Genomic DNA, 26,949 nt, shown 5'->3' on the forward strand with positions numbered 1-26,949 from the left:
GTGTCATCTGCAGATTTGATGAGTTCCCCTTCAGGTCCCTCATCTATGTCATTTATGAAGATATTGAAGAGTCCTGGGCCTAAGACGGAACCTTGTGGTACCCCACTGCTTACTTCTCTCCATGTGGATGTAGTACCATCGAGGACTACTCATTGAGTACCATTTGTTAGCCAGCTACAAATCCATCTGGTGGTGATGTTGTCTATTCCATCTTTTTCTAGCTTACCAAGCAGTAGATTATGGTCTACTTTATCAAATGCCTTACTGAAATCTAAGTACAGCATTTCGCTGGTCCACTAACTTTGTCACTTTATCAAATAATGAAATAATATTGATTTGGCATTATCTATTTTTAACAAACCCATGCTGGATTCTAGTTATAATTTTATTTGTTTCTAGATGTTCACAGATCTGTTTTTTGATTATCTTTTCTGGTATTTTTTCAGGTATTGATGTTAGGCTGATTGGTCTCTAGTTTCCTGTGTTTATGTTTTTTTTTCCTTTCCTTTCTTGAAGATGGGAACCACATCAGCTCTCTTCCAATCCTCTGGTAGTTCCCCAATGTTCCAGGATTTTTAAAATATACGGTACAGTGGTTCTGAGATAACATGTGCCAGCTCCTTCATAACTCTGGGTCCTCTTCTGCACCTGTGGCCTGTCAACCTGACTGCTCGAGACATGGATTTAGCCCTCTTCCAGAAAAGGTCCAGGTCCAAGTTCAAAATCAGCCTGATGAGAGATAATTGAGATAATTGAGGAGACTGGTTAAATGGGCAACATGGCACTGTAACATGGTGCTAGGTTGAAATGCTCCAACATTGCCAGATACAGGTAGAGCTCAACTTCCAACCATTTCTTTATGGACCGTTTGAAGTTACAACACCACTGAAAAAAGTGACTTTTGACCGGTTTTCACACTTATGACCATTGCAACATCCCTGTAGATACGTGATCAAAATTCAGACACTTGGCAACAGGCATGCATTCATATGAGATATGCAATGTCCCAGTCATGTGATCACAAAGCAAAGTCAGTGGGGGAACAAGATTCACTTAACAACTTAGAACACAGTAGAACAACAGAATTGGAAGAGACCAGGTAGGTTATCTAGTCCAACCCCCTGCCCAAGCAGGAGTCCCTACACCATTTCTGACAGATGGTAATCCAGTCTCTTCTTGAAAGCCACCAGTGGCGAAGCACCAACAGCATCTGAAGGGAGTCTGGTCCATTGGTTGACTGTAACTATGGAACTAACTTAAAAACTGGAGGGATGCACTGACCACCTGTGGCAAGAAAGGTTGTAAGATGGGGCAAAACTCATGTAAGAACTGTCTCGCTTTAAGCAACAGAAATGTTGGGCTCAATTGAAAGTCATGGACTTACCTGTACAGCTATTCTTCCCCTCTTCCCTTCCCACATATCTTTGTTTAAAACCTAAATGATCCTGCTGGAGACTAGGTGTGCACATCCTACCATGTCTTAATTGGTTTAACCATGGTTTATGGAACAAGCCATTATCTGAGTTTTCACTTTACCTTATGCAACCTCTGGCTTGACAAGTGGACCTGAGCTGCAAAACTTCAGATGGACACTAGATAGTAGCAGATAATTTGTTTGTTCTTCCAGTCTCTCATTCATCCATTCATTCCACTTAGGGGTCCTCCAACTTCAAACACTCTGGGTAGCCTGAAACATTAAAAGCAAAAAGTCAAAAAATAAAAATCAATAATGGGAACCATGTCAGCAGGGAGCTACCTAATTGGATAAAAAGTTACAGGGACCCATCCCAAGGACTGGGAGAACAGCCAACTCTTTGATGCCTTTTTGAAGAACAAGAGGGAGGGGAACCATATGGGTCTCTATGGGAGATGGAGGTTTGCTTTCTAGATCCCCAAAATGACAGTTTAATCAAAGGGGACAGGAGTAGACCCATTCTGCTGGATTTACAAGAGGCAGAAATGATCTGAGATAGCCAGTCTCTCTCTTTGTGAGAGCTGACTGAGCAATTCTGGCAGCTGAAGTCCACAACTTTTAAAGTTGCCTAGGTTGGACACAGTGGCTCAGTGGGTTAGGACGCTGAGCTTGTCAATCAGGTTGGCAGTTTGGCGGGTCAAATCCCAAGTGCCGCGTAGCAGAGTGAGCGCCTGTTACTCGTCCCAGCTTCTGCCAACCTAGCAGTTTGAAAGCATGTAAAAATGCAAGTAGAAAAATAGGGACCACTCCGGTGGGAAGGGAACAGCGTTCCGTGCGCCTTTGGCGTCTAGTCATGCCGGCCACATGACTGCGGAGACATCCTCCGACAAGCGCTGGCTGTTCGGCTTTGAAACAGAGATGAGCACCGGCCCCTAGACTCGGAAATGACTAGCACGCATGTGTGGGGGAACCTTTACCTTTACCTTAGGTTGGACAACCCTGGTTCAGAGGCACCCAGCACCATGAATTTCATCCAAAAATCAACTGGCAGCATCTTTGACGCGGGCGGGGATTGACCCATCTGGGCCTACTCAGGTTTTGCTTCTACTTGCAGGACAACATCCTCATTCACAATTAGCCAGGTGTGTGAGCAGAATCCTTAGATACTGACCTGGCCCCAAAGCTGAGTCCCAAAAGGGAACTCAGATGGTCTGACCCTGGCTAGCAAAACGTCACTTCCTCCTTCTGGGCCCCAGCTTCCTGATCTCTTGCTCTCCAAACCTCAGACCCCTGGGCAGCTGACAGAATATGTCCCAAGGTGGGCAGAGAGCCATTGGTTGTGCTTGTGGGACTTCATCTGGATGGAACAATGCACCAAACTATTGACTAAGCCCTGAATCCCTGGATCTCTCTCTCTCTCTTTCCCTCTCCTCTTCCTCTCTCTCCCTCCCTCCCTCTCATCAACTTCATAGGGTTGCTGTACCCAAAAGGCAACATTTAAATCCAAATAAATGAATAGACACAACTTGTCAACAACTTGTAAAACACAATTAGCCGGGTTCACGCAATTCTAATCCCAAACTATACCAAACATGGATACAGTCAGTACACTGGGTTAAAATATCATTAGCTAGCTTCTGCCTCAACCTGCTGGGTTAATGTTGGGTTGTTGTGCACAGGAGACGTTCATCTTTCACAGAAAACTGACTGTTGCTCCACCTTGGCGTGATACGAGTTGAGAATCTGGTTGAGGCTCATGTGTAATTTGGATGGTGACTACAGTGGCCTGTCTGCACTGATAGAGCTTCACTAGGCTCAGCGTGACCCAAACATCCTCCTTGGAGATGAAGGCCAAATACCACAACTCTTTTAGGCTTGTGCCTCGGCATGCATATTTTCCAATGAGACAAACCGAGACAGGAAGATCATTTTATTACAATTTATCACAATTTCCAGAGAAAAAGGATTCTTCTTCTCATTCAAAGAGGGAACCCCAATCTTTAGCTTACAACATCTTTTTTACTTAGCATAACAAAGAAAAATCCAAGAGGAATGTTAATTGGACAGGATAAAAGTAACCTCCCCTTTGTATAGGAAATCAGTTACATGTGGTCAAGCATGTTGCACATTTGCATCCCATACTATCATACATGCTCATTAAAATGAGGTCTGACCTCAGAAGAGGCTTAAATTGTAAGGAAAAGGTTGTTTACTGGTTTATCAAGAGATAAAACCAGACCCCAGTTTGTACTAACAAGCTTTTTCTTATCTTCAGCCTGTTTATCTCTTCAATTTAGGAATATTAAAAGCTATTCCTAAATTCCTGTCTGTTATACCTGAACAGAGAAAATAACCTGAAGATTTATCTTTTCAGTTTAGGAATGTTAAAAACTAATCCATCAACTAACCTACATTCCAATCCGTAATGAACCAACATTATTTTAAGAGAGAAAATACATCAAACCAAAATACAAAATTACAATTAGTTAATAAATTGCAAAACCCACGTCATTTGCCCCTCAGAGGAGACCAGTATCCCTAGTTAGATATAAGCCAGGAATCCACGATTGGCCTCTGAATTTCCCAGAATGCCTCTGGGTGGCATGATTAGTTGAAAACTCCGCCTTCGCTTCTCTGCACGACTGCTCCTATCTAGGGTCCTCTGCGGGGCCACGCTGGCAGGAGAGGATTATGGGAACTGAAGTCCAAAACGCTTGGTAAGCGCTCCGTGGGAGAACCTGAAGTAGGGCTGGGATAAGCTTGCACGAAACTGCCTTTTTTAGAATTAGCCGCGTGCAGGGCGGTTACGAGAGGGCTGGGAAAGGGGGCTAGCCGTTCCCCGCGGGGAATCCGCAAGGCGTCCATTTCTCCTCGCCGCCCTCCCTTCGCGGGGCTCAAACGTGACGCTCCCGGGAACGGAGAGTTCGACGTTCAAGCTTCGGCTGGGCCTGAAACCTCCACCTAAGAACCTCGTGGACTACACGTCCCCTAATCCCCCCCCCACCCGCTCCGGGCGCCCGACGGGCCGCCTCGTCAAGCCCCCCCCCCGCCCGTTTCTCCCTGGGATTTGTAGTCTCCTCCCGGCCGGCCGAGCTGGCCGGGCCTCAACCGCGGAAGGAAACTACTCTTCCCAGAATGCAAAGCGGCAGAGCGGCCGGTGTGGGTTTGAAAAGAAGGTGGACGGAGCGCGGGGGGGGGGGAAAGAAAAGGGAGCCCCGCGGCGAAGCTCCTCCCCCTCCCCGCTTCGGGTTCTCAGGGCGCCGGGCGGGCGGGGAGAGGAAGGGCGGGCGAGCGTCTGTCTCCCTCCTCCTCCTCCTCCTCCTCCGCCCGGCTGGCTGCGGGGAAGCGGCCCTTCTTCCTGCGACGGTTCCTTTCCTGGCCGGGCGGGCTGCTCGGCATGGTCTTCCCGCCGCCGGCGCCCGGCTGCCTCCGAGCCCGGCGGCCCTCGCTCGCTGCCCGGCCGCCGTCGCTCTTTCCTCCTCTTCCGCCTCCGGCCGCTACCGGGTAGCGATGCCGCAGGGCCAGCGGAAGCCGCGATCCTCACGCTGCGGCCCGGCCAGGTAGCTGCGCCCGCGGGAGGCCGGAGGAGGGAGGGAGGGAGGGAGGGGGGGCTTTCCGCGCCCTCTTCCTCCTCCTTTTGGGGTGGGGTGGGGGGGTTGAGAAGGCGTCCCGGGGCCTCCCCGCTCCTCGCTCTCGGCGCTGCCCGGCTCCGGGGTGCTCAGGATGGGCCCTGCGAGCCAGGCGGCCGTTTCCAGCCCTGGCGGGCCTAAGAGTGACACCTGGACAGGTGCAGGCCACCTTGGCTCTTTTAGGACTCGTGGACTTCAACTCCCAGAATTCCTGAGCCAGCTGCGCTGGCTCAGGAATTCTGGGAGTTGAAGTCCACGAGTCCTAAAAGAGCCAAGGTGGCCTGCACCTGCAGCTCCGGGGACCCTTCGGCCTATAACCTGGCTCTTCTCCCTCTCCCACCCCGCAGGTCTGAGTTCGAATCGCAGCCGGGCTCTGCCTTCCTGGACGGGGAGACCGGAACCCTCCTCGGCTGCCCTTTGAGGAGGGGGCAGTAGAAGACCCTGCGTCCCCAGAAGCGTTCATTTCCTCTCCTTCGCCAGGCAAATCATCTCTCCCTCGCTATCTGTGGCGGACGGGAGTCAGGCACCCCAGCTGAAGAAGCAGAAGCCCAAGGCGGGGGGTGCACTTTGGGGACCATGAAGAAATTTTTTGACTCTCGCCGGGAGCAGGGAGGATCCGGAGCTGGTTCGGGGACCATTGGAGGCAGTAGCAGCAGCAGCACCGGCCCTGGGAGTGGATACATCGGCCGGGTCTTCAGCGTGGGAAGGCATCAGGTGACGGTGGAGGAGGTAGTGGCGGAAGGTAAGCCAAGGCCCGTGTCTTACTCCTCTGTCTTAAGCTGCTTAGTTAATCCAATCTGGAGAAACAGGCTTAAATTTAATTTGGGCATTGATCTCCCCCGATCCCAGCATTGTTGTGTTGCAGGAGAGCTACTGCTCCTGAGAGTGGAAATCAGTGTTGTTTATTAATATATATATATTAGTATATATATATATATATATATATATATATATATATATATATATATATATATATATATATATATATATATATATATATATATATATATATATAGTGCTGAGGGCTAAGAGTGATGGATCAATGGCATAGGCAGCCGGGGTCTCCAACCTAGGGAACTTTAGGACTTGTGGACTTCAACTCCCAGGATTCCTCTTGTCAGCTGTCTGAGGAATCCTGGGAGTTGAAGTCCACAAGCCTTAAAAGTTGCCAGATTTGGAGACCCCTGGAATAGGGGGACAACCCAGTCTTGACTTTGCAATCCACAGGCAGTCCTGAAATAGCTCCTCTGAGAACGTGCTGCCAACCGCCTTGGCATTTCCTTCACCCGCGTAATAACTCCCCTTCCTTAATGGTGTTACGTAATGTGCTCGGCTTCACTGATGCAAATGCGTTTCTTTTCCTTCTGGTGCCGGCACTGTAAATAAAGGGATAATTAAATGCATTTGGAATTTCCTCTCTGTATTAAGAGTGCCTGCTGCGTCACAAGGGCCTGTTTGTCACCAGGGGTTCTGGGCTCCAAAAGCTGTGGTTCTCCCTTAAGCATGGCTCCCTAAAGATTGCACTCTTACCATAGGCTATGCAACCCCACCCCCCACCCCTGCGGCTTACCTTTGAGCTAAAATGCACTTTTCAGTTACTTTGTCTGTAAAAGCTTGAGAGCAAGTTCCGTATGGAAGAAATGGACATGACTGTCCAGATTTCTTTGTTCCTTGACATTGTGATGGAAGAGCATCATTGGGAGGGGGGAAGGGGGGGGAAGAGTTCAGTCTTATGCAATGCATCACAAATGCTCAAATAGCCAGAGAGAGAAAGAGGGACTTTTGCTTAGCAGAATGCAGCAGAGATGGTTCTGGCTTTAGGGATGGGCAATTCTCTATAACTCCGGCATATGAGGGAACAAGTGGGGCGTCTTCCACCCTGGGTTTTGGAACAAAATCAGCTGGGATTCTGACTCTCAGCCCAAGTTTCCGAGATGCTGCTGGTCATGGCAGATTGCCGCAGACGTGACACAGAGATCGGGCAAGCAGCTCTCTCCCCTTGCTCCAACAATTATGAAACCGGGACAAAATGCTGAGTCCCCACTTTACCCGGCTGATCCTGGGCAGGGTGAATCCTGCTGATTCAGGGAAGACCTGGGCTACGCAGGGACCTGGGGAGGAAGCTTTACGGAGGCTGGGGAAGTTAAGGCCTTCTTTGTGGTTAAAGTAATTGCTGAATGATCCTCACCAGCTGCTTGCCAGTAGATTCCCTCCCTCGTGGAGAGAATGTGATCCCTTCAATTCCTCCCCCTCGCCCCGAAACTTGCCTGCTCCACCTCAACATAGTGAGCTTGGAATGAGGGCGATCTGATGGGTCTCTCTAAACTGTGGCTTATTTTGGTTGGGAAAAATGGTGGCGTTCTCCTTCCCTTCCCCATGGGGGGAGGGGATGTTGAGACCTACATGATGTTTGCTGAAGCGCAGATGGGTCAAAGTGTAGATCCGGGAGGAACAGAGCAGGAACTTATAAGCTTGGGCTGGACTCTGGGCCAGCTTGCCTTTCCGGGAGAGGCTGAGTTGCCGGTGGGCTTAGGTTTCCAGGACCACTTCCTCAGGTCCCTTCTACATTCAAGTTCTACTCTTCTGTGAATCTTTTTTTTTTTTTAAAAAAAAATACGTTTTATAGATTTTTAACATAATCACCTTAATATTTGGTAAACAGCGTATTGTCTGGGTTGGTATTTACAAAACAATAATTTCTATAATTCTATAGTCCATATAATGGCTTTGCTTGATTTTCTCTTTTTCCAATAATATTCTCTTTTTGCCAACCTTAAATTAATACATTTCTTATTTGAATAAATGACAAATATAGACATTTTTCTCATGTTGCTGCAAACAATAACCACATCGGTATAAAGCTTCTTTTCTAACTGATCATCTTGATTGCCTCGTCATAGATCCTGTTTACAAAATTCTTATTTAAGTTTGTTTTCCCCACAATATTCAAAACTTTCTTTCTGGTTAAGATTTTCTCAAAATTAGTTGCACTTAAGTATTTAAGTCTTTTTTCTCATACAAGCCATCCCAATACTTTTACGTTTCTCATATCTAAAAAAACAAAAAAAAATTTTTAATGTAAAACATTCCAAAATTTTTATATTTCTCATGTCAAAAAACAAAAAAAAAAGAAAAAAGAAAAAAATAACTGTATTACTTGAGGGGCTCATCCCTCTTAAGCTAATCTTCATTTATATCCAAAATATTTCTATTTCTTTAACCATATTCAAACAGATGTTTAATTTTTAAATATTCCCTCTGGTAAATCCCATCTAATTTCTTTTTTTAAATAATATTTTATTAATTTTCCAATTTTACATTTAAGTATTAAAAAAGCAACGTGGTGACGGGATTAATCAATAGTTCAATAACAAAATCTTTAGTACAAATCTCAAGTTACAACATTAGATATTTCTTTTCTTTTTCCCTTAACATTTACTGTCTAGTATTCAAGCTAGTACAGTTCTTTATCAACTCAGTAAAAACATCATTATTACATTTATCAATAATTTTTTAGCTTATGCATATCTTAATTACATTCAATCTTCATAAACAATCCATATCCTGTTATTTTTCCCCAATTTTTAGTTTCTCATCAATATTCCAATTTAACCTGTGATATTTATAATTTTCAGGCTTTAGGTAACCAAGATTTCCCTTGTCTCAATTCATAACAAAATATTATATCCAAAATACACATTTTATCTATTTGAATGTAATTTTGTTCTACTTCCTAAGAGTTATCTATTTCCCACCATATTAAATCATCCACTTAATAATACAGTATCCCTTTTAATAAAGCAAAACCATTGTGTATATTACCTGGGTTAATCAATAAATCAAACATATTCATAATTAATTTTCTTTTTCCTTTTAGGTCTATTTTTTAAATATTAAATGGATAAAGTCCTTATTTTCAACTAATTTCCAAGTATTTTAAATTTAATAACCAGAATTCCCCTTATCTCAACTTCTTCCTTTAACCCTCTAATTAATAATATGAAATCTCCTCTAATAAGTCAAAACCCCAATTTTCTTCAACCATATTCTGGCTTTCTTCTTTTGCCAACTAGGCTTCCATATCAGTGCTTTTAGATCGGCAAATAGATCTCCCTCTATTATTATGTATGTTATTTGAAATAAAGGAGACCATTTAATTGCCATTTTTTCGGAAGGACTAGCCCATTTGTATTCGTTAAGTTGTCTCCGTTATTCCAATTCCCCATGATTGCCCATGTTTGTCTTCCATTCAATCTGTTCTTTCTCAAATTTCTTCTGATTTATATAGAAAGTCTTTTCCATTTTCAGTGTTGTCACTCCCTTTTCTATATTTTCCATTAACTCTGTTGGTCAGCTGAGTCCTCTGTCTTAATATTTGATTTTTCCACTACTTCTGTTATCTTCTGTGTTGCTAGTTCTTTGGTTGTAGTCAAAGTTTGGGTTTGTGTATCTAAGCTGGCATCTTGGATCTTTTACATTAGGTCTTATTGCAAGCTGAAGGATGGTTTCATGTATTGCTTTCAACATGGAAAGGATCTTTTCCTGGTCTTCATCCATCTCTTTCACATGTTTATAGTCTTTCTAGTAGAAGTTGTTTGTTAAGCAAGACTTTATAGTCCAAGGTATTTCAACATCTCATATACTGACCAATATTCCTCAAATAGAGATAGGAAAGCAATTTCCCACATATAACCCAGAGTCAGTAAAGGTTTACATTCATAGTTCAAGTAAGCCATTTATGCCACCTAGCTGTTCTCTTACAACTAAGTCTCTCACAGGTGATGCCAAGGTCAGAAAAGTCTTATCTAAGGTCTAGGCTTCAAGCCAAGTCTCTTTTAGGAAATAAGTTGTAATACCAAACCTCACCACAAGATGTCACCTTTTTCCAATTTTATTTCTTTTTTGTAGATAAAAACGAATCTCCAATAAAAATAGGAAAAGTTTTGGTCCCCAAGTTTCAGGAACATATAAATCCAATTAGATTAAAGTTCTTTAAATGCTTTAATTCCCCTGGGTAGTCAGATGCTGCTATTCTTAGAGGGTGGGATAGAAATTCCTTTCCCTCTCTCCTCACAGGGGGAAAGATACTTCAGGCAGCTTTTACAGAAAGAGAAAGTACTTAGGGTAAAGAGAAGATCAGATCTCACCGTTTCATCTGCGTTGCTTTCGAAGTGCTTGGTGGTGAGTTTGACTTCAGCTATCTGCAGCCTAGTGATGGGCCATATTACTATGGCTGCTCTTTCCTCCGCCAGTTTGGAGGGCTGCCCCGGATCGAGTGGAAGGGCTACCCCCAGTGGAGTGAAATTGGACATGGAAGATGGAGCTCGCCTTCCAGCATCCACAGCATCCACGATGGCAAACCGGAAGTCCCATCATCTAATTTCTTAATTCTCACTCTAGCCTTTTTTTTTTTGCCAAATACCTTTCCTGATCAATATGCTTCGCTGAATCAAAGAATCTTCCATAAACTTGTAAGTTTTGTTGCAGGTACAAAAGGCAAAACAGTTAAGTTGTTTTATAGGAAGGTTTCACCCCTTTGTATTTATTGAAAATCTTTTCCTTTCTTTCTTGATTTTATTTGTCATTTTTTGTCTCTCAAGTTCTCATAGTTCTTCTGGCAGAGAAACTCTGTCTTGTATTCAGTTGTCTTGTTTTTTCTGGTCTATTTTCTTTTAATTTTTGTGTTGCAAAGTTAAATTGGAGATGTGTTCATTTATATTTTCAAAGTTATTTTTAATTTCCTCATGGTTTGAGATCATTGTTGTTTGGATTTGTTGCAACACAGTATAGATCTCCTTCTGGAAAGTATTGGTATTTTCTTGATATATTCTTTCTGGAGATCTCTGGTTTTCCATGATAGCCAAATATCAGGGTTTTCTTTTCTCTGCAGATAGCTTTAGTGTCACAGTTGAGTTGGTATTTGTAATCCAGAAAGGTCATTTCCCCCCCTAAACTTTATAATTCTCACTTTATAAATAGCCCAAAATGTGTTCTTTTTTGTCACAGCTGTTCTCTGTTATTAAGACATTGAAGGTCAGCAGAAACAAGTTATCTTTTCCTGGGCTTTATCAGCTCCTGTGATAGAGCAACTGCTGTTGTATATTTTCATCCACCACTAGATGTCAGCACCAGTTCATTTTTCAGCAATAGACAATTGTTTACTTCTATTATTTACTTCTATTTTCATGGTTTAAAAGGAAAATCTTAACAGTTTCCACCAATTTTAAACTTATCCAAATTAAGTCTTATATTCATTTCATTTCAATATATTTCTGTTCCCCCTGAAAAGTTTAATTCACTGCTTCCGTCTGCAGGATGGTGGGGCAGATCCCCCTCCTTCTTACTTTCAGAGGCTTTTTGTTTCTTGGGGTTTTTCTTTTTTTCTTTTCTCCAGGAAATCAGTTTTCAAGAGAGAAAATCACTGTTCTTACCCAGTTCCAAACATGTTGTTTACAGTCAGCTTAAAATAGTGATTTTGGGCTTGCTGCTTGTAGTTTGTATTTGGGAGTTGAAGTCCACGAGTCATAAAAGAGCTAAGATTGCCTACCCCTGGGCTAGCCTTTCTCCTGCTGGTTTCTTGAGGGCTTTTCCCAGACCGATCAGATCGACTGCCATCTCTCCACAGTCGGCTGGACTTCCTTCTTTGTTGCCTCTTTGGGGCAACTTCAGGCCCATTTAGGGGCCCCTAGCAGGCAGAAATTGGCCGTAGGGTGCGGAGCCTGTGCTTCCTCGGCTGCTGCGCTACTGCGCAAAACTGGAGGCCTATCTGTTAATTAATCTTCATTGGCCAGTCTCCTCAGACAAAGCTATCAACCATAGTAAAGGTGTTGCTTATAGTGTGCAAAGTTTGATGGGTGGGAGGGTATTTATTAAAAATGCTTAAGGATCTTCCAAAGGGCTTTTGATTCTCTGTGCAAGCAAGGACTCTCTTATAGATTTACCAAGTGTGTGTGATGAGCACAGAAAAGGGAGTTAAGGTGTGGTTGCCCAGATTTTCATTTAGAGAATGTGGGTTTGATTTTGCTGGCTGCAAATAACAAAATAACAGAGTTGGAAAGGACCTTAGAGGTCTTCTAGTCCAACCCCTGGCTCAAGCAGGAGATCCTATGCCATTTCAGACAAATGGCTGTTCAGTCTCTTAAAAACCTCCAACTTCTGTAGGCAAGCAGTTCCACTGGTTAATTGTTCTCACTGTAAGAAAATTTCTCTTTTGTTCTAAGCTGCTTCTCTCCTTGATTAGTTTCCATCCGTTGCTTCTTGTCCTGCCTTCAGGTGCTTTGGAGAATAGGTTGACCCCCCTCTTCTTTGGGGCAGCCCCTCAGATATTGGAACGCTGCTATCCTGTCACTCCTAGTCTTCCTTTTCACTAGACTAGACATATCCGGTTCTCTCAACCGTTCTTCCTACGGTTTTGCCTCCAGCCCCTGAATCATCTTGATTGCCCTTCTCTGCATTCTTTCCATATCGTGGCAACCAAAATTGGATGCAGTATCCCAAGTGTGGTCTTACCGTGGCAGTATAAAGTGATAGTAATGCTTCATGTGATCTTGACTCTTGAATTCTGGGAGTTGTAGTCCAGTTTCTCTGGAGGGCATCTGTGAGAGACAGATTGATGTTCAATTAAAAGGTCTCACCAGGGCCATGAGCTTGGGCCTAAAATCCCACTTAGCTGTGAACCTTTGTGAGTGAACTTGTGCAAGTCTTAGCAAAGGATGGTGGCAGCTCAATGTGGTAAGGCTCACGTTGCACTTTGCATAATGCATTGAAGTTATGAATAATTTAACCCTGAAATAGTAAGTTTTACCAGAATGTCTTCTTCAATTTTGTGAGGAAACCTAGTTTCACTTGGTCTGAAGGCCTTTTGCTCTAATGTGACACAGAATCCTATGGAAGAGTGTCTTTTGGCTGAAGGGTGAGTCAAAATACTTCTAAGCAACAATAGTTGTATGGCGTTCATATTCACATCTAACTTCTTGCTGAAAACTTGGTTTTTTTTATACCTGAATTATGTATTGGTTAAACAGCTGTAAAGCAGTATCGAAGCAAGCAGGTATTTAAGATTATAGTGATTGTTGTGGGTACATTGTTGCCTCTTTGTTCTTTCTCTTTGGTTGTGACAAAAATTAAGTTTTAAGACCTCACATGGAAGGAATTGCTGGGAGTTGAAGTTCATAAAGGTGCCATAGTTGTCCAACCCACTGTCTTGCGAGGACGGTACCAACTAGAATGGCTTTTATTCGGCTTTGACTATTGCACCAGTTGTGGCATTGCCTAGAACAGGAGATGTGAAAACAGTCACTTTCACCTTTGTCTTTGGTTTGGATGATTGTAATTTATTTTGCATGGAGCTGCTCTTGAAAAAAAAAAATCCGTTTTTTTCTTATGGAAAAGTCTGATTACTGCCATATCGCACCGTTGCTGTGGAGGCTTCACCACCTCCTGGTGTCCCATTCAAGGAGCTGATTAAAAGTGCTAATGAGCTCAGGAGGTGGGACCCTTTGACTGACTTTCCCAGGTAGATTCTGCCCCCTTCCCAAAGTCCAAGTGATGAATGTCCCAAAAGGTTCAACAGGAACAGCTGCAAAAGTGGGCATTTCCTTACGGTGCCTGTCTCACCTGGTGGTCTGCTTACACACACACACACACACACACACACACACACACAGCTTGTTCAAGCTTTTCAGAAGCCGTTTGGAGAGGGATCATGTTTCTTGGCAGTGACGAATGAGTAGTATAGTAGTATATCTCTGGGCTATGATTTATTTTATTTGACTTTGCATTGGTATTTCCATTACTCTCATTCCTTCTGTATTTTAGTTAGTATTGCCTCAGACTGAACCGGTACACCGTATACTTACATGTTTGTAAATAAATGTTAAGGTAATGTCCCTCTTAACCAAACTTAACTCCTGGTAGCATTGGTAGAGTTTTCTTGGCTGTAGAACCGAAACAGATTGTCTTTCCTTCTTCTTGATGTTGACTCTCCAGTCTCGTCTACAGCTTGGAATTTCATTAACAATATGAAAAGGGGTGGGGGGTGGGGGGGAGAGAAATTTGTTAAATGAGTTTTGCCCCATTTTATGACTATTCTTGCCATGGTTGTTAAGTGAATCACTGTTTGTTGTTAAATTAGTAACACGGTTGTTAAGTGAATCTGGTTTCCCCACTGACTTTGTCAAAAGGTCGCAAAAGGGGATCACATGACCCTGGGACACTGTGACCATCATAAATATGAATCAGTTGCCAAGCATCCGAATGTAAATCACATGACTGTGGGGATGCTGCAATGGTCCTAAGTGTGAAAAATGATCGTAAGTCACTTTTTTCAGTGCAGTTGTAACTTTTAACAGTTACTAAGTGAACTGTTGTAAGTTAAGGACTACCTGTACTTTATCACTTTTTCCCGGGGTTTTTTGGTCATCAAGTTTTGGATACCTTGCTAGGTGACTGGTGGTACAATTGCCATATCCTAAAAGTGGTACAATCGGTGAAAAGGTTGAAAAGGTTGAAAAGCCCTGACCTTGGCTATATACTGAGGGCCCAGTTTAGTCCTCTGAGGCAATGGCAGATATAGTCAGTTATCCCATGGTTTTACTGTGGACAGCCAACAAAACAAAGCAATGGATCATTGAACAAATCAATCCGGAGTTCTTACTGGAAACACAAAATGACCAGGCTCAAATTATCCTAGTTTGGGCCTATTATTTGAAGACCTAGATCTCTAGAGAAGGCTCTGATGCCAGGAAATGTAGAAGGAAAGAGAAGAAGTGGACGATCAGTAGCAAGGTGAATGCTGTGGTGATGGGGCACCATTGGAAGATCTGAAAGGCCAGCTTGGGAGCATCTCCTGCTAGAAAAGTTCCATCTGTGTTGAACTGGCTTCATAGAACAGAAGCAATCAATGGAAAGACCCAAGTTCTTTGAAAAATCCATAACGCATAGAAAGGTTGGAACAAAAGGGAAGATGAGGAGTGCTTAGGAGCAAGGTGGATGGACTCTGTTACAGTGGGATCAGGATACAATTGCAAGACCTGAAAGACCAGGTTAGAGACAGATCAGGGATGGACCATTCTGGAGAAAATTTAGCCACTAAGTATCAGCACTGACTTGATGATACATAAACCCCTCCCCCTCTCACCTAAAAGTATCTATCTATCTATCTATCTATCTATCTATCTATCTATCTATCTATCTATCTATCTATCTATCATCTATAGGGCTTCCTTGAAACCTGAAGATTATTTCAAAGATTTCTCTAGGGTAAAATGGTAGTGAAAGGTTGTTGTAGTCCAACCCTCTCTTCCTAGAATGGCCACCAAAATTTCAGGGCAGACACATGCAGTGTCTGAGGGTAATGAAGTTCTTTACTGCCATTGAGAAGATCACTGATTCTCGTGGTTCTGGGGACAGAGCTTGAAGTGCTTCATTTGAAGGTGTTCCATCTAAACCCAAGTGATCAACTCTCCGCTTTAATGACATTGCTTCAGATGACATTTGAGAACATCTGAAATTTATGTAGCCAAAAATGGAAAAAATATAATGTTTTCTAGTATCTTTTGGGCAGCTAGCCTAAGAAGATAAAAGATAAAACTCATCTGTGCTGCTAAGGTCTTATTTGCTTCTTTGAGAGCCCCCTGTCCTTGTAAGGACCCTCCTCAATCAGTCCTCCCAAGAAAGCAGAACTCTTGAAACATCATCATTTCAAAAGGAAACTTTTATTGGGAGATGTTGACAGCAGGAATAGAAGGCAGGATCTGAGGGTATCCCACGCAAATCAAGTAATCAGAAGTGTCCATAGTAACCCCACCCCAACTGTCCATCCGGACGGTTCAAACAGGCCAATCCGCAGTTGTGAAAAATGCTGTGGGAACAGAATGATAAGGTGCCACTTCCAAGGCTGTTAGGTGTCTGTGCCGTTTCTTCCACGGGCTGCCACGGGCTGCCGGAAATAAGGCAGGTGGTCGGAGGCACATTCCTTTCTCACCCCATTAGAGAAACATCAAAGAGGATAGAGCAGGAGATAAAGGAATACACATCAGCACCCCAAGCTTCCCCCTCCCTCCCTCCCCAGAGTATGGCAGAACCCGAAAAGGATAAGAAAACCCCATAGAAAGATAGGTTCTGACAGTCCTTCCATTTAAGCATGGGAGCTGTTAGAAACATGTCTCCCCTCCCCTCTCCCCCCCCACCTCGCTTGTCAACTTGCCTGTTGAAGACTTGAGGTTTAAAGGTCTGCAGCAATATTGAACAACTGCAGGTGACCTAATACAGAGTTTGGCTTTTTGGCTCTTGTTTTTCTTGCAGTCAAACATCCCTATTAATATCTTTCACAGAGCGAGATGCGCCAATTGGATTTCACATGTGTGTGGGTTACTTGATGTAACTGTCAGGATGCTGACTGAGCTTTTTAAGGCTTTGACTTGCATGTGGGAAAGAGCCACCACAGACCACTTGTTGCAAACCTTTTTGACCTGGTATCTCTCCAATGTAGTGCTTTCCATTTGAGACTGTTTGCAACTTTGGCTATCATCCTAGTGATAAGGAATCAAGTTGTCTGCTTCTGGTTGAGTTGGATTTCATCCCGATGAATTCTGCCCATATTTAAGCAATTTCTTCCTGCCCACTTTTCATCAAGAGTTTTGGGCTGTGAAATCAAAAGCATGTTTTGCATCCAGACTGTTAGTTCAGTCTTCCCTGCCTTCCAGAGGTTGCTGGACCTGCTGCTCCCAGAATTCCTAGCTGCCTTGGTTTGGAAGGCACCAAGATGGGGAAGTCTAACAACCTAACTGAGGGGTCTCCAACCCTGGCAACTTTAAGACTTGTGGACTTCTACTTCCAGAATTCCTCAGCCAGCCTAACTCCTTCACTATAAGAAGCTAGGTTACAGCATCTTTTATTCTACTTGTTTAAATAATAATAACACTTGCCTTTAGAAGTTATGGATGCTTCATCACTGGAGACACTTAAGAAGAAATTGAACAGTCACTTGTCTGGAATGATATAGGGTTGCCTGCCTGAGCAGTGGGTTGGACTAGAAGATCTCCAAGGTCCCTTCCAACTCTTGTTATTCTGTTATTTATTTAAAAGTTTTATATGACTGCCCATCTTAAACAACACTGAAATATTGCTGATGAAAACCAGATCAGTATTCAGATCTTCCAAGGCCCTTGATGATTTTCTGATGATGAAAACAGCCGTAAGTCTTAAAGTTGCCAAGTTTGGAGACCTCTGTTTTACATAATCAGATTGGTTACCCAATAATCTTCTGTGGTCAGAAGGACCATTGAGCAAGGCTCCAGAATCTCTAATCAAAAGGACAGAAAGAGGTGGACATATTTTGGGGAGGGGGAGACTGCTACTGGAACGGCCTCTTCTCTGCATCCCTTGAAGAATGGGACCTCTTGACAGTGGGATTGGATGGACAGAATCATGTTGAGTAAGACCAGGAGTTTCCCCATTGGCAAATTTAAGACTTGTGGACTTCAACTCCCATGCTGGCTGAGGAATTCTGGGAGTTGAAGTCCACAAGTCTTTAAGTTGTCAACGTGGAGCTGCCTGAGTAAGACAATCCCGACATAGCCCTGGTGCCAAGGACTCTCCTTTCAAACTGGCTCCTTATGGAGTGCAATAAGCAGAGCCAGTTTGGGGAATGGCTCAGTTCCCTTTGTTCCATTCCCTTCTGCAATGCAGACAGCCCCTTCCCCACAAATACAGACCAGCTGGTCTGATCTGTACCTTAGTGCCTTCTTCTTAGAATAGGATTAAAATCAGTTAAGGAGGACGGCTCTGATTGGAAGAGAAGTACCCCTTGAAAGGAAGAGAGGGGAGCTGACCCCCCCTCCCCCGATCCCAGTGCTGTGCCCTGCCCTGCTTGCTTTCTAGGAAAGACGATCAAAAGGAAGAATGTCAGCGTTAAAAAGAGTGAAACTTTTCCAAACATCTTGGCTGTCTCATGACTGCAGACTTCTCTCAGCTGAGTCATGTTCCTGTGCACATGCTCGCTTGCTCTGACACTTCCCCGGTGCTTTTCCTTGCAATTCAGAAGTTGTCGGCTGTCAGGCGATAGCAAAAAGGGAGATCTTGGGTTTTAAGCCACTTCTTAAGGCTGTATATTTGACAGCTCAAGACAACCTAAGTTAAGGTTTGCATTCAGCTGTTGGATTACCTACTGGTTAGAATTCACATGTGGAATAAACTGCAGGGCACCGTCCTCTGAGGAAGTCTCCCTGCGAAAGTCTATTCAGCTGAGTGGCAGTTTGTAAAGTTTGTGTGAATAACAACCCAGTGTTGTCTGACATCCCAGGGTGTTTCTCAATGTGAGCATGCTGGGAAAATGTGCAAAGCCATCATAAAACATCCTTAGAATGTTGGGTAAAAGTGGAAACCGCTCCAAGCTTTGATTACAAAAGCATACAAATTGTTGTACTTGCTGCCTGATTCCAAACAGGATCAGGTTTCTTGGTGTAGATAGTGGAAATTGAGTGTTTGGCTCAATCTTCACATTCCTTTCCTTCAGCTGATGTCCTGCCTATTTGGCCGTGGGAATTTTGTACGGGATTCAAGTGGAATAAACTTGGAAAGCCCTGTGCAGGATGGCATGCTTCACAGCATGCTATGCAAGGCATGTTTTTGAACACAGCACCATTTGCTTTCTTCTTTGTTTAAAAGCATTTATCGCAGGGGTGTCCAATCTTGGCAGCTTTTAAGTTTTCAGTTCCCAGAATTCTCCAGCCAGCATTCTGAGAATTGAGGTCCAGAAGTCTTAAAGTTGCCAAAGTTGCCCCTGATTTATTGTATAGGTAGTCCTTGACTTACAACAGTTTGTTTAATGACAGTTTAAAGTCACAGCAGCACTGAAAAAAGTGACTTGTGACTGTTTTTCACACTTACAACCATTGTAGCATCCCCATGGTCACATGATCAAAATTCGGACACTTGGCAGCTGACTCATAATTGTGATGGTTGCAGAGTGCCCCTGGTTTGTGTGATCCCCTTTTGTGACCTTCTGACAAGCAAAATCAGTGGGGGGTACCAAGTTCACTTAACAATCATGTTACTTAACAACTGCAGGGATTCACTTAACAACTGTGGTAAGAGAGGTCATTAAATGGGGCAAAACACACTTGACAAGTTCTCACTTAGCAACAGACATTTTGGACTCAAATTTGGGCATAAATCAAGGACTACCTGTACCTTTTTTTAGGACTAGACTTTATAGACTCCAGTACTCTGGATGAATACTAAATCGTAGCAGAGAGTCCCCCTTTGCTATACAACGTCCTGCTGAGTGAAAATGATGGGTTGAGTAATGTGGCTTCCTTGATGCATGTTGGAAGAGAGAATTTCGGCTGGAGTCTTCTGTTCAAGGTGAAGGAGGAAACTCTAGGAAGAATCTGCAAAGGATTCTTTTCCCTTTGGGATAAGAGATTATTACTTTCGATTACACAGCAATTATGTCAATACCCATTTCCAACTTTTTTTCTCTTTAACTTCTCGATTGAGAGCTGCATCCATGGATCTGATTGGAATAAATTGTAGAAGTGACCCAGAAATACTTTAGTTCTGCTTTTTTTTACATGTAGTTTTATTATTGTTCTACATTTTGTTTTCTGAAATAATCTCATTGATAATCAATAAATTACTTTCCAGTGCCCAGGGGCCGTAGGACAAATGAGGACTGTGACATTGTCAAAAAAGGCCAGACCATTTGAAGTACTAAGGGTTGGGGGTTACAGTCCTTCCTCCCTCCCTCGGTCATTTGGTAGTTTGTTGCTGAATTTTGGGTTAACTTGTTTGTATCGTCCTGTTGTTGATTATTTGATCTGTGCAATCAGGATGTTTTGCCTCTGCCTTCTCTCCCCTCCAGTTGTGCTGATCCCTTTTCTGTGGCTTCAGGGCAGATGGGACTTTGGATACATTGCTGTAGTGGATTTTGGGCCAGCAGAGTGGCGTTTTTTTCCTTTCCAGGGCAAGCTGATAAAGTCAGTCATGTGTTTTATGCATTGTAATCTAATCATTTTCCCCTTGTGTAGAAACGTGAATTTGTATTGTTGGGAGTGCTTTAAACGAGGTTTTTTTTTTATGACTGTATTTTCTGTTGAACGAGCAGCTGAAACTTCGGGCTGACTTCTGCTTTCCTGAGGATGCTAGTAAAAGTCTTTTAAACATGCTCTAAAGCAGGGGTGTCAAACTGCCGGCCTGCCGGCCAGTTGCATCATGCAAAAGCCACGCCCACCCCAGCTCCAGCCATGTGAAAAAAGTCGTGACACATCATGATACGTCACGTGACACGGCAAGTTTGACACCGTGCTCTAAAGCCTTAGAAGCCTTAAAATCTATATGACAAGGCAGATTTTACAGAAAAAAGGACTCAAAACAGGATGCAAGTTAAAAAGTAATTTAAAAAACCCAGTGATATTCAGTGAATTAGCGGGTAAAATATTGACAACATTTTAATAATTGGAGATAAAAGCTCTTTGAACAAAGGTGTTGTGTTTTTTTGTTCTTTTCCTGACAGGCATTTCTAGGGAAGAGGCAGGCACTCCTTGCCTTAGGATTGTCTGTAATCCAGAATTCACACTAAGAGGGGCAAAGCTGCAGAAGTTCTAAATGACGCAAGTGTGAAGGTTTATTATGGTTACCGGTACTAAAAAAGTAAAGGAAGAGTCAACCTGGAGTTGGGCGATGCCAAATCAAAATAAATAAATAAAGATGCATACCTTGCAAAACAATTGCTAAATGCAATTTCAAAAAAAAGCAAAAGCATTGGGAATAAAATATTCTGTTATACAGCTTTTGAACAAGTGAGATTTAAGGGCGCCCAAAGGATGCTGATAATTAAACAAGCGTGAGGGGTTTTTTGTTGAATAATTTTAACATGCAAGTAGAGATTCCAGTAGTTTTACTAAATAGCTTTTAGTGGTAGTTTTACCAAATGCAGAGAAAGTGCGTGCAATGCTATTGATGAGATGTTGGAAGATTGAATATAAGAGTAAATATAAAATAAGCCTATATTGTGGTGATTGAGACATGCAACTTATCTTTAAAAAAAACAAAAAAACCCAGCAAGTCCTTTTTCAGAGGACAAATAAATGGAACTAAGGAATTCACATAGAAGAGATTCAGATTTATTTCACTTTAAGTGAGAAAACAGCAAATATTATGAATAACATCACTCACTAACATTCATATATATGGAAGGATAATAACCAGTTTAAAAGTTTAAGGAACTCAGAAAATAACCAACCCATAACTTAATCTGGCATGAAAAAGATAGCTTGAGGTTGCTGAAAATATTCCTTCCTTGGTTGTCAAATCTTTGTCCAGGTAAGTGTCTCTAAAAGAGAAGAACTCTTTGAAGGTAATTTTAGCCTCGAGCAATTACGATGTTAAAAGTAAGAAACAAAATTAACTTGTGTTTAACAGCTTCCTGAAATAGATGCAGGGTTCAAAACAATATGATGGATTGACTAATTCCATGCCATCAAGTTATTGTGGACTCGTAGTGACCACATACCAGGGACGCGGTGGCTCAGTGGGTTAGGACACTGAGCTTGTTGATCAGATGGTCGGCGGTTTGGCAGGTCGAATCCCGAGTGCCGCGTAACAGAGCAAGCGCCTGTTACTCATCCCAGCTTCTGCCAACCTAGCAGTTCGAAAGCACGTAAAAATGCAAGTAGAAAAATAGGGACCACTCCGGTGGGAAGGTAACAGCGTTCCGTGCGCCTTTGGCGTCTATTCGTGCCGGCCACATGACCACGGAGACGTCCTTGGACAAGCGCTGGCTCTTCGGCTTTGAAACGGAGATGAGAACCGGCCCCTAGAGTCGGAAAGACTAGCACGCGTGTGCGGAGGAACCTTTACCTATGGATGCATGAGTGACCAACCTGGTCCTTCTTGTTGCCCTTTAAGGTTGCTGTAGAAGAGAAAGTACTCGCTGCGTCTGTGAGTAGGTACAGCTAACAAGCCGCCTTGGTCTAGCCAAGCTCAGCATAACGTGTGAATATGAGACAGGAAGCTGGGTGTGAGGACTTTCTAATCCTTTTGTAGTCCCCAAGGGGTGCTTTTTCCAAACAGCAACTGGACTTTCTTGAGGGAGGTTGCTTGAAAATGTGAACTGGAGAAGCTTTTTGGATGAGAACTGAAATGTTTTCAAAGAAAAAAACCCAAGAAAATCCTGTTGCCTTTTGGAAAAACACCTTTGGGACAAGCATGACCTGAGTGATGGAGGATGTCCGTAGACGTCTCTTTGGGCAAGTATGCTTGCGTTCTTAGGTCACGTCACTCATGACTAACACCCACAAGTGACTTGTTCACTGTACTGATTCATGGTGGTTGCCAGGGAGCACATCCAGCACCAGATTATGGTTTGAATGAGCCACATGTCTGTAGCGAATGGGGAAGAGCTCCTGTGTGTGTGTTGTTTTAGTTTTGGTTGACCTATGATTACCTGAGTGCATCCAGGCTCGAAAGCTGTGTTTTGCTGCAGGAACACAACATGCACACCCACCCACACACCAACTTTGCTCTTCTTCTAACGGTAGGAACAATTGTTCACTGAGTTGAGAGAGATTATTTAAATGGAACACTGGCAGGAAAGCTGAAGTTGGACATTGGGTCTGGGAGATCCTCATCCCTTTTAGGAAATATTTAGGCTGCAAAAAGTATTTAAAAGTAAATGGAAAATGAATGAATGTGAGAGAACTGATAGTGCTCCAAAATAAATATTTTCAACTACAGAAACCTGGGTTGTTAGGAAAGAGAGGAAGAAATAGATAAATTTGAAGTGGGAAAATGTTAATGATACTGTATCCAAATGTGATGTATAGAGGTCTTTACTATATTGACAGACTGCTTTCATCTTCCCCAAAGAAACCAGATAATTAAGTTGCTAATAAACCAAAAACAAACCATGGCTTTGTTCTTTGGGGTCTTTATACCAGTATATCTCACTAAGTTTGGCCTGAATGGTCTCTAAGGCCATTCTCACTTAGTGTAGTGTTTTAATGTACCCAATTTATACACCAGCCATCCTATCTTTTTTTCACTTTACCAGTTTTTTTCAAAAAAAATCTTGCTATAAGGAATTCATTTTATTGTATTTTATAATCGTTCCAACTTTCAGTGCAAAGAAGTATTCTTTTAAAATGTTGTGATCTATATATTCACTATTCAAAAAAGTGACATTGGAAAGTCCTGTGAAAAAGAAATTGGGGGGGGGGGGCTAGAACAGCTTCTAATGAATAAAAAGATCCATATTTGAGGCATGTTAACTTGGAAGAGGATAAGGAAAGCTTTTTTGGAAAATGTGGATGGAGAAAAGACTCTCTTCCTTTCTCAATATTAGAAGTTGGGATAATCCAATCAAAGAAAATGATGGGAAATTCAGGATCTCAACAAATTCCATGGTTAACAGTTTAGGCATGGGGTTGGTGACCAGCAGTTTGAATAGCATTGAAACAGGAGTGGTAAGATTCATGGGTATGTCTGCCAGTGTCTGGAAGCTGGTGGTTGCATCCGTTGGGTTGTCTTCTGGGTAAGAATGATGGAAAAAGATGATCACTCTTATGTCCATGCTTCTGAACTTCCAGGACCCAGAATACAAAATAACAAGAGTTGGAAGGGACCTTGGAGGTCTTCTAGCCCAAACCCCTGCTCAGTCAGGAGACTGAGGGTGGGGGGTGACATGACGGAAAACCAGCCTCAGGAGTTGGTGATCTGACCATGACAGAGGGGTGATGGACGGGGAACCCCCTCCCAGATCATCCAACCACTGTCCAGACAGGAACACCAGGTCGAGAGTATGATCCCCCACATGAGGTGGGCCCTCAATAACCTGGGTCCGGCCCATGGCTGTCATGGAAGCCATGAACTCCCGAGCTAACTCCTACGACCCTCCCAGTGACGGCAGGTTGAAGTCACCCAGGACTATAAGCCTGGGGAACTCCACCGCCAACCCTGAGAGGGTGTCGAGCAGCTCAGGCAGGGCTGTTGCCACACAGCTGGGCGCCAGGTATGTAAGCAACAAGCCCAACTGAACCCGAGGACCACATCTCAAGAGGAGGGATTCACTCCCGGCCATCTGGACAATGGTGGCCTCCCGGGGACACAAAGTCTCCCGAATAACCACTGCCACCCCACCACCCCTGCCCTGAGCCCGTGGCTGGTGCAGCACCCGGAAACCTGGCGGGCATAACTCGGTGAGAGGCACCCCTCCCTCCAAACCCAACCAAGTTTCCGTGATGCACGCTAGATCCGCACATTCCTCCTCGATCAGATCATGGATGAGGGGAGCTTTGTTAACTACGGATCTAGTGTTAAAATAGACCAACCTGAGCTCAGGGCCCTGATCACCCTCATCCCCGGGTAAGAGGGTGCTAACCGGAGGGTCGGAGCGCGCCACCGCTCGGAGATAGCGGGGGCGCGATCCCAGGTCTCGATATGGCCCTCCGCGCAAACACCTGCTACCATTCCCTATCGCCGTGGGGATTTGAAGCCCCACCCCCACATTCCCAGAACCAGCAGCCACCGACCCCGTCCCGTCAGGACCTCTAACAGGACCAGACTGAGTGCCGGTTAAAGATTCCCTCCCTACCCCCCCTACCCCTCCCTAACCTTTTAAAATAACCGGCTAAAAACTTTATCAGGGGCCTCTTAGCACGTCTTAACTCGAGGCCCCTATCTAAGCCCAGCCACCTCTCGGAGTCCCAACACTTGGGCTCGTCATTAAGGGGAGTGTGGAAACAGGCGGTAGGTCGCGCCCAGGAGGCAGGAACCCCCCTAAGGGCATACAAGTCCGCTTCGGAGTAACGATAAACCATACAGCGCTAGGATAGCCTCTTAGGGCAGATGTTATAAATATGTCCAAAGGATCATTATTATTATTATTATTCCTCTGTTGATGCAGCCTAGGGCTGCATTGGCTTTTTTGGCAGCCGCAGCACACGGCTGGCATATCTGGGTAGATGCAACACGTCTTGTAGTGCTGGGCTAAAGTTTGTCCTGCTCATAGACTGACTCACTCCTTATAGAAGTTCCACAGAAAGGCACTTTAGCCGGGAATCATCTCCCATCTGGTAAATCTTGGTATAGTTTGGTATTCTGTGGAATATTTGTCATTATAATTAGGTTTTGAAGTAATTCCTCCCCAAGCTTTCTTTTAAACTTAAAAACCAGTTTACTTTTACAACCCATAAGCAGTTTCTTCACTACAGAGAGTGCCTAGCTAGCTCAGTCATGGGATCCAGCGCTTAACAATATTTCTCCACTCTAAATCGACCCTTCTGCCTCTTTCCTGGCTTGGCTTCTTCATTTCACTGATGCAAATAACTGAGCAAATACAGACCAGCTGTCTGGCTTCTCCTTAGTTTTTACACACCTAGAAGCATTTCTTGCAGAAACTGGATGCTTCTTATTTTATTCTTTTTGTACACTATTGTTATTTCTCAAAGTTGTTTGCGGTTGGGTGGCAGCAAATTAATAAAGTTTGAAAGTGTAATTGGTAAATAGTAAAAAAGGCAATAACTCCACTGTTATTTTGCCCAACTTGCACCCATTGCTGAATTGCTATTTTTTAAAAAGGTTATTTTCCAGGTTAAAACTGGGGGTTAAGATCATAAATATGCTTTGGGGGTGTCCAAGAAAAGCTCCACGTCACTGTTGCTTCTCTTGCTGCAGCCAAAACTGTTGAAGAGTCGGCCAAAGGGTCTCCAGTGCATTTAAAGAAGGTTGGGTCCATTCCATTCCTGTTTATTTATTTATATCCCACCTTTATTGTTTTTACAACTCACTCAAGGTGGCAAACATATCCAACACACCTTCATCCTCCTCTTTTCTCCACAACAACAACCCTGTGAAGCAGGTTGGACTGAGAGTGGGACTGGCCCAAAGTCACCCAGCTGGCTGTCATGGTTAAGGTAGGATTAGAACTCATAACACTAGCAACAGTACTTAGACTTATATACCGCTTCATAGTGCTTTACAGCCCTCTCTAAGTGGTTTGCAGAATCAGCATTTGACCCGAACAATCTGGGTCCTCATTTTACTGACCAGAGAAGGGTGGAAGACTGAGTCAACCTCGAGCCGGTCATGATTGAACTCCTGGCTGTAGGCAGAGTTAGCCTGCAACACCCACCATCTTCTGGTGATTGGCCAAAATTACCCAGCTGGCTTTCATGCTTATGGGGGAACTAGAACTCGGCGTCTCCTGTTTTCTAACCTGATGTCTTAGCCTCTTGGCCAAACTGGTTTTTCATTCCTGATGCTTGGGCATGCTCCTTGAAAGCTCTGTTTAGCTGTCATGAGTAATATGTTTGGAGTATGGTAATTTCTTTTAGGGCAAAGTATCAACCAATGACCCGCATGTTATGATTAAGCCTCACAAAATCCATCTTACACATGGATTTTGGTAATTGCACACAATGGCTCCTTGCCTTGAATACGGAGCCTGGAGCCATCAGGATGGGTGCCTCTTCAGTCGTAGCATTTAACTCAGTGTATTAGTGAAACTTGGATGATCTCCTGTTCTTCCAACAGGATCTTGTTTTGCCAGTGCGTTTTGTTTAGATTTGTTTATCAGATTTGTTAAGAAGATCCAACTCCACAAATACTTTGAGCAGCTCATAAAAAGTTAAATTGGTATGTTCCTTACAAAAGGGAAATTATAGCTGGAGGCAGTGAAGATTAGGGGAAACTTGCTCCTCTGAGCAGAATTGCTTCTCACCGAAGGATCGGATCGGATCCTTGCACCCTTCCCTTTCTGCAGAGTTATTCCCAGTCTCCTCTGCTCTTTGTCCCTTGAGGAAGTAATTTTGTGGTTATTGATGGCACTTTTAAAAAGCTGTTTTTTGAACGCTTTCCTTTAAATTAAAAACAATAGCAACCATCCATAAAGAAATAAAAGCCAGC

General features: G+C 43.6%; 1 protein-coding gene and 1 long non-coding RNA gene across 16 annotated transcripts in view; one reads left to right on the forward strand and one right to left on the reverse strand.

Moving 5' to 3' along the window:
* Positions 1–440: 440 nt before the first annotated feature.
* On the reverse strand, positions 441–3,947 carry LOC310643724. The gene is made up of 3 exons (XR_014493128.1): positions 3,922–3,947; positions 1,537–1,687; positions 441–729 (listed from the first exon to the last, which is right to left on the reverse strand). It is a non-coding gene; the product is annotated as an uncharacterized lncRNA (long non-coding RNA).
* Positions 3,948–4,648: 701 nt separating this feature from the next.
* The window catches only part of AAK1 (AP2 associated kinase 1), a 92,121-nt gene continuing 69,820 nt past the window's right edge, over positions 4,649–26,949 (forward strand). For 14 of the 15 annotated variants that reach the window (XM_083368591.1, XM_083368599.1, XM_083368600.1 and 11 more), the window contains exons 1-2: positions 4,649–4,974; positions 5,391–5,785. In XM_083368591.1, coding sequence (XP_083224717.1) covers positions 5,620–5,785 — 166 coding nt within the window. In that variant the 5' untranslated portion in view covers positions 4,649–4,974; positions 5,391–5,619. Of the gene's footprint in view, positions 4,975–5,286; positions 5,786–26,949 lie in introns of those variants that run through there. The other variant, XM_083368598.1, reaches the window with a different exon arrangement.

The sequence above is a fragment of the Vipera ursinii genome (assembly GCF_947247035.1).
Source record: "Vipera ursinii genome assembly, chromosome: 8".
NCBI lineage: Eukaryota > Metazoa > Chordata > Lepidosauria > Squamata > Viperidae > Vipera > Vipera ursinii.